This window comes from Solea senegalensis, linkage group LG9 (assembly GCF_019176455.1).
Source record: "Solea senegalensis isolate Sse05_10M linkage group LG9, IFAPA_SoseM_1, whole genome shotgun sequence".
In the NCBI taxonomy this organism is placed as follows: Eukaryota; Metazoa; Chordata; class Actinopteri; order Pleuronectiformes; family Soleidae; genus Solea; species Solea senegalensis.
In genome coordinates this window covers 21,939,583-21,947,337 of record NC_058029.1, presented here as the reverse complement: position 1 = coordinate 21,947,337, position 7,755 = coordinate 21,939,583, and the positions used below count along the sequence as shown (strand labels likewise).

The 7,755-nt window shown below is 38.7% G+C and overlaps 1 protein-coding gene across 1 annotated transcript; it reads left to right on the top strand.

Moving 5' to 3' along the window:
* The first annotated feature begins 332 nt into the window (after positions 1-332).
* nop2 (NOP2 nucleolar protein homolog (yeast)) lies at positions 333-7,001 on the top strand. The gene is made up of 16 exons (XM_044035043.1): positions 333-442; positions 1,367-1,501; positions 1,606-1,651; positions 1,722-1,786; positions 2,079-2,431; positions 2,594-2,819; positions 2,918-3,117; positions 3,246-3,335; positions 3,493-3,580; positions 4,304-4,444; positions 4,749-4,888; positions 4,988-5,077; positions 5,173-5,295; positions 5,398-5,495; positions 5,590-5,726; positions 6,310-7,001. The coding sequence occupies exons 2-16, from the start codon at positions 1,396-1,398 to the stop codon at positions 6,738-6,740; spliced, it is 2,334 nt and encodes a 777-aa protein (XP_043890978.1). The 5' UTR covers positions 333-442; positions 1,367-1,395; the 3' UTR covers positions 6,741-7,001.
* Positions 7,002-7,755: the final 754 nt, after the last annotated feature.

Genomic DNA, 7,755 nt, shown 5'->3' with positions numbered 1-7,755 from the left:
TATCAGATTTTAACTATGGCCATTTAGTATTTTAGACATGTATGCTCACATATATCCACAAGATAAATAAACATATATATGACATACTGTGTCTGATAATATCACTCAATATATGAACGTACGTTGAAGTTGTGTATTACATCTATGTATGGGTTTGTTTCAATCAAACAAACGTTTAGTCACACTTTATTTATATAATACTCAGATTATTTCACTGATGTCTGTTAATATGTATGTATACACAGTACACAGCCACAGAATTGAACTGCAAAAAACTCTCGCTAATGGTGTGTGTGCGCGCGTGCACATGGACCCACCATGACAGCGTCATCAGTGTGCGCCGGATGTTCCACTACAACGTGCTGTTGGAAGATTCACGTGTGAACATTTTGATCTTCCACATTTTCGCTAGAAGTTGGAACATAAAGTCACAGAGCAGTCGGTGAGTATGTGAAAGTTTGTCGCTGAGATTCACTGAGGCGAACACTCGTGTGAATTTATGAACGAGATCTGCGTAGCTTTTATTTATCAACACTTCGTGCGCTCAACTTGTATAAAAGCTCCTTATCTTGTAATAACGTCACCTTCTCATTGCTGCTTGAATTAAACGTCATGTGTTCAGTGAATAACAACATTCGGTTTGGAAATGACCGTGATACTCACTGAGATCGTTTAATAACATGTTTGTCTGTTAACAGCTATGTCCTGAGTTTAAACGACCCAAAAACGTGTACACCTTATGGACAAGGCAGAAAATTTGGTAACAATCAGCAATAATAACCCAAACGTAATGAAGAGAGGGACCTATTTTTAAGGCCAACATCAAGCAGATTTTTCAGTGCCTTTTGTATTTTGATGCATTTATTTGCAGAACTTGGAAATTAATTTAAGTAATTGAAGTTCAGATCAGGGGATTTTTCAAGGTGTTTAACGTGTACAAATATTTGATGGCAGGTGGGTCTGGGCTCTAAAGACAAGTCAGGTAGACGGGTAACATGCTGACACAACAGTGTTGTTTGGCAGTTTTGTGCACAAATCAATATATCTGAAGCAAAGAAACCATAAATATTCACATTTTAGAAGCTAATAAACACAAACTGATTCATTGACTATCAAAATTGTTGACAATTAATTTAGTAATCAATTAATAATGGATCTTGCCCTATGTCAGCTGGGATTGACACCGGCACCCCGCAAGCCTCATGTGGAGAATAAAGCGGTGGAAGATGAACAAATGATTAATAATCGATTAATTGCTGCAGCCCTAGAAATGATTGCTGACTGAACAATTATTTGAATGATAAACTTGATCAAATTCTCTTGATCTGCACAGACAGTCTATAGATTGCTATCTTCTGTATTTCAGGTTACCTGTGTGTAGCTCACCTTGGAGTCATGGGTCGGAAGTTGGATCCCACCAACAAGGTGAAAAGAGGGCCTGGAAAAAAATCCAAGAAACAGCAGGGAGCAGAGACTGAGTTGTCCAAGTTTATATCTGAAGGTGACTATGGTTTCCTTTCCCCATCATGTCTTCACTGTGGAAATGTTAACAAAACACCATCTAGGCTTGTTCACTAACATGGTCTGTTATTTTTTTTCTGTTAGCAGAGGAAACTGGACCAAAACGTTTGTCAAGCAGATCCAGGAAAAGGTAAAATATTGACTGAATATGTACATCACACTTGTTTGCAAGTAGCTTATTCATATTGTTTTGTTTTCAGAGCTGCAAAGAGAGTCCAGAATGTGAAAACACCTCAAAATAATGCAGAGAAAAAGCCCAAGAAAGGTAAACGCATCATTGTCTGTTAATGTGGTGGTGATGTTTTGCAGCATCAAAATGTTCTGTGTGTAAATAAACCCAGAGTTCCTCAATGTTTGCTTTAACTGTTGCCCAAAACATGTGTGGATGAAATATTTTCTGTAGGTGTCAAAGTATCAGCATTATTCAGCGTGTAATGCAGTGCAGATATGATGATGATGTGGACATAATGAAATAATACAGCAACTGTAAAGAAATTAATGTCAGAAATTATTAATCATTTCTATTATAATTTTTTATCATTTCTCTCTTGCTCAAGGATTCACTGATGAGAACAGTAAATGGTTGAAACCTGCAAAGAAGAGCCTCAAAGTTGGTGAAGCTGAAAGTGAGGATGACAGTGATGAACACTGGGAGGAAGATGATGAGGAAGAAGACGTGGAGGAACAGCCAAAGAAGAAAGGAGGCAAAGACCTGGAAAAGAAGGTTGCAAAAAAATCAGAAATGAAACAAGTGGAGGAAGAAGAGGAGGATGAAGACGAAGAGGAGGAGGATGATGAGGGCGATGAAGAGGATGATGACGATGATGAAGAAATGGTCGATGATTACGGCACACTTGATGACGGCAGTGGGGAAGAAGCCGCTGAAGATGAAGAAAGTGATGGAGAAGAAGTATGTGAAACTACCAGCAGAATGTTTAACAAAGAAATATTTTTACTGGAAAAAACTGCACATTTTGTAAATGTTTAAGGGATTGAATGTGGTAAATATATAGGTTTTATATAATTATTTTGATTGAATAACTACTTTCCTTGTTTTTTATTTCATATTTAGCTCCTTCCTATTGAGCGTGCAGCGAAGAAAGACAAGAAGCTGAAAAAAAGCATGGGTCTTGAGAGTGATGATGATGATGACGACGATGAGGAAGATGACGACGACGATGATGATCAAGAGGAAGAGAAATCTGACGGTGACATGGATGAGGAAGACACGGTACAAGCCAACATTGATGAAATGGATATATTTAGGCTGCCTGGGGCGGAAGAGAGTGAGAAAGAGGGTGAGCCATTTAATATGTTATTCCAATAAGATTTCTGTGTTGAAGCATATTTACAAAACATATTCTGTCATTTATTTCTTCTCTTCTGCATTTTTAAGGTGTCCTGGCTGTAGACCTGAAGACAATTTATCAAAGGATAAAGGACAACGTCGATGTCCTCTGTAATTTCTCCACAAAAAGGGAGGTGGGGAAAGACAGAAAAGAGTACATCACTCTCCTGAAGAAAGATCTCAGCACCTATTACAGCTACAACAACTTCCTCATTGAGAAATTAATAGACCTCTTCCCTCTATCAGAGGTGAGTGTGTGTGTGTGGGTTTTCTCATTCTCCTGTGGTACAGAACAAAACTTGATAGATTTAAAATGACATTTTAAATGTATAATAACAGCTTCATATAAACTATTTTCTTAATTTCTCACCAACAGCTGGTTGATTTCCTCGAGGCCAATGAAATTCAGAGACCGGTCACAATTCGGACCAACACACTGAAGACAAGGAGGCGGGATCTTGCACAGGTTAGTGATGCCTTACATTTCACAAATTGAACAATGTGCTTGATTAATGCAAAAACTACCAGTTAACATTTTGGCAGAAGTCATTTGGTTCTTGTCAAATACTGTTTAAAGCTGCTTCACACACTGAACATGTTGGTCTATGTTTTTTCTTGTTAAGGCTCTGATCAACAGAGGAGTGAACCTTGATCCACTGGGGAAATGGTCTAAAGTGGGTTTGGTGATCTATGACTCTTCAGTACCTGTAGGTAAGTTTCACTACATCCATGTCAAAGATCAGACCGAAGCAAAGTTCACACGACTACACAGCGTTCAGAGTCAGAGGATCATTGTCCATCCCACATACATTACTTTTTATAAAGATATGTCTGGTGAAAACCTGTGGCCTTTGTTTGAGTCAGTCCTGTCTCCTGCATTACACCATATTACACAAGGAGGAGTCGCCATCTGATGTGTCTTGTCACGGATATGTCTGGTTATGAAAACATATGTAAGAAGTGACATGTGATGTGTTTTCTCTGATTAACCTCTGTTGTGCTCCTGATTATTTTCCAGTCAAAGACTGTGTATAGCCAGGCTTAATTTAGTTACCTGGTTCATCAGTGGACGGGTGAACTTCTACTATAGTAGTGCCGTCACTGTTGTTTCTGTTTTACCGTCTCCCTTGGATTTCAGTTGTCCTCACCGGCTCCCTGCTCTCTGATTGGCTCTCATGGTTTAAGTCATTGTCGGATCAAATTTGATTGTGGTCAGCAACACAACAGAAGGGGGGTCAGTGGGTCTTAGCGAGCCGTGCCGTTGAATATGTCACAATCATTAGCTGTGACTTGCCAAAACTCATTGGAAGCAGATAATCAGGCTACAACTCTTGTTGTGTGAGCAAGGCCCTTCTTGGTAGTGTTATTGGAGAATATCTCAGACCAATTGTAGCCTCAAAAGATTAAAGTGTAATCTTTGTCATATGTAAACAGGTGCGACTCCAGAGTATCTCGCTGGTCAGTACATGCTGCAGGGTGCGTCCAGTTTCCTGCCCGTCATGGCACTTTCTCCACAGGAGGGAGAGTTGGTGTTGGACATGAGCTCAGCTCCAGGAGGCAAAACCACTTATATTGGTAAGTGTCATTTGTATTATGGACAACTACTATAACCATGAGGTTTTTCAAACATCTGATTTTCTTGATCATTGAAAAATATTTTGAGTTTTTAAAAAATTGTCAAGAATATGTGAGATTATTGGAACCAAACGGCGTTCTTTATTTTCGACCAACAGTCAAATACTTTAAATATTCCATTTTCACTTATCTGATAAGCTTTAACTAACTTTTGCTTTAACATTTACTGAAATAATTTATTGAAACTCAAAGGAGTTAAATGCGACAGTCTGCTTAAAGATAAATGAGAATGTTCTACCTTTAGCGCAGCTGATGAGAAACACCGGGATAATTGTGGCGAATGATGCTAACGCTGAAAGACTGAAGAGTGTGGTTGGAAACATCCATCGTCTCGGCGTCACCAACACTGTGATCTGTAACTACGATGGCAGGCAGTTCCCAAAGGTACCATCCACACCTCCGTCCACAAAAACATGGTCTCTGGTGTTAACATGTGCTTCAGAGTTTTATAGTTTGCTTTCTTGTTTGAAACCTTGCACACAGGTAATGGGCGGGTTTGACAGAGTACTGCTCGATGCTCCATGCTCAGGCACAGGTGTTATTGCTAAAGATCCAGCGGTGAAGACAAGCAAGGTAAACCACTCTTTACACATACACCCATGTCGATAAGTTTCAGTGTCAGATCATGTATAATGCTGTGTTCCTGTGATCCTTCTGCTTCCTGATAGGACGAGGCAGACATAATGCGCTCTGCTCACCTGCAGAAGGAGCTGATTCTGTCTGCTATTGACTCCGTCAATGCCGAGTCACCCACAGGAGGATATCTGGTCTACTGTACATGTTCTATCATGGTAAGGAAATAGGGTTTCTACCATGTGCACTGCATTTATCTGAGTGTGGTGTAGATTGTGTTGGAGAAAGGCTTGGATAAAGATCATAAAATATTCCACTAGGTGGAGGAGAATGAATGGGTGGTGGACTATGCGTTAAAGAAAAGGAACGTCAAATTAGTTCCCACAGGACTTGACTTTGGCAAAGAAGGTTTCACCAGGTAAATAAGATAACCATTTTGTGTTTTTCTCATCAAGTATTTGATTGCAAATACTTTGATCGTCAAGCCTACGTTTATTTTTTCATTCTTGTAGGTTCAAAGAACGCAGATTCCACCCTTCTCTGCGACTCTCCCGGAGATTTTATCCTCATTCCCACAATATGGATGGATTTTTTGTGGCCAAACTGAAGAAGTTCTCTAATGTAATCCCAACAGCTTCATCAGGGAAAGGTAACACATGTTAAATGACTATAAAACGGCTTTATTAATTAATGCTGCAATAATGAACATTTTGTGATTTTGGTTGTTGGTGATGTTATTATTCTACCTGCGTTTAGACTTGGTGAACAGAAATGATGTAACATTATTTGTATACTGGGTCCTTCATCTGAAAATGGGCTCTGTCAAACAGTACTATCAGATCTGACTGAGGGAGCATTTGCGTGTAATACAGTAGCACTGCAGGGGTGGGCGGGGGCAAGAAATGGTTATGATGCCCAACTGACCACATTTTTTGATCTTTAGTATTCACCAGATTTCTCTTTTCTTGGGTGCTTCTGTGTTTTCAGTCGCACTCCAACCTGTTTGCAACCGCTTGGCTTTACTAGTGCAGTGTCTTGACAAAAAAAATGAATCAAAATAACAAATTAACTGTGACGGGATGACAGGTTTAATCAGCGTTGTTTGAACTGTTGACAGTGTTTTAAATCTAACATACATTTGTTTATATTTAAAAGTTACACACTGCAGCTTTAAGTAAGAATTGAATTGCTGTTTCTTGTTAACTAACATAATATTCCTGTTACTAATTTAGAAGAAGATACTTCAGAGGCTCCTGAGGTGATCGCAGTTACAGAACCTCCTCAGACCAAACCATCCAAAGGTGACAAGACCAACAAGACTGTCCCCAGTCAAGCAGGTGACTCAAAGGAAAAAGCCCAAGCCAATGGAACAGCCGGCAAGAAAAAAGTAAACCTCGAGTCAAAGCGCAAAAATGCCTCGCCTGCTGGACCAAAGAAAGCAAAGGTCGCCAAGCTGGATAGAGACACTATGAAAGGGCCAGAGGCTAAGAAGCCCACGGAGAAGACAACGGACGATCCCACAGCAAAAAAGGCTAACAAACAGGGAGGGAAGAAAAAGCAGGCCATAAACGTGAAACCAGGCAGCGAGAAAAAGAACAGAATGGGAAAGAATAAATTCAAAAAACTGAAGAAAATGTTGGAAAAACTCGACAAAACAGTGTGACGTTGTACACAGTATGTTAACATGCACCAGGTAATGTAAGAGATTTGTAGAGCTCCATTACAGATTTACTTCCCTGTGCTCTGTTGCCTTGTCTGCACAGTATGAAACATGTACAGATGGATTGGTCTGGTCAATGTTGTGCTCATTCAAGTTTAGTCCTTTTTTTATTTGTGTTAATTGTGTTTCTTGATTAAATCGCAGAGTGGGACAACTTCCAGATATCTGTGAGACATAATAAATTTTAACATATTTTTCTCATCATTTTATGATTGTTTATCAGCATGTGTTTTACTTGTCTGTTCATCTAAATTGTGGTTCCTCACTCTTTTTTTCCGGGGCCATGGATACGTTACAGAAGGGAAACAATTCTAATGACCTCTTAAAAAACCTTAACACCACACCAGCATATTCCTACTTCAATATGTGCTGCAGTTAAGAACTCTAGTATTGTCTTTTCCCCTGTCATTAACTCGCACTGTTACAATACTACACAAGAGAGCCAAAATACCAGTGAAGATCTCTTTCATGCTTGAATGCAGTGCATATCATTAACCTTCTGGTTCAGACTTTGTTCATGCAGTAAATATACAAATGTCCACTAGCTCACGAAATTTTAATTTTAACCAGTTCTAATTACATTGTGTATAAATAACTTTTTTTGGTTTTGATTTAGTTATAAATATAGTTATTAATTATCCCAGTTGAAATTTGAGAAGTAGTTCCTTAAGAAATAATGATCTTCTATTTACATTATAACCAGTCAAGTACAATGAAATGATCAGACTTAATTTTCTTTTTTTTTTTTAAAGTCATCTTAAGTTATTCAGAACAAAACTGGAGCCATTTTTAACCAGATTCTACATTGAACTAAAATTAATTGCAGTTTGTCAAGATATATTTTGTATTGAAAATTAAACTGGTTACAGATATGGAAGGTGTACTGTCATATACATATAATGTATATATTATACACACACACACATTTTTAATCACTTGTATTACTACTTAAATGAAC

Bases quoted from the DNA above. Each gene is read 5' to 3' on its own strand.
- nop2 (XM_044035043.1), top strand. From the start codon at position 1,396: ATGGGTCGGAAGTTGGATCCCACCAACAAGGTGAAAAGAGGGCCTGGA. The intron at 1,652-1,721 runs GTAAAATATTGA...TTTTGTTTTCAG, and splicing joins TCAAGCAGATCCAGGAAAAG to AGCTGCAAAGAGAGTCCAGA. The intron at 2,432-2,593 runs GTATGTGAAACT...TTTCATATTTAG, and splicing joins AAGAAAGTGATGGAGAAGAA to CTCCTTCCTATTGAGCGTGC.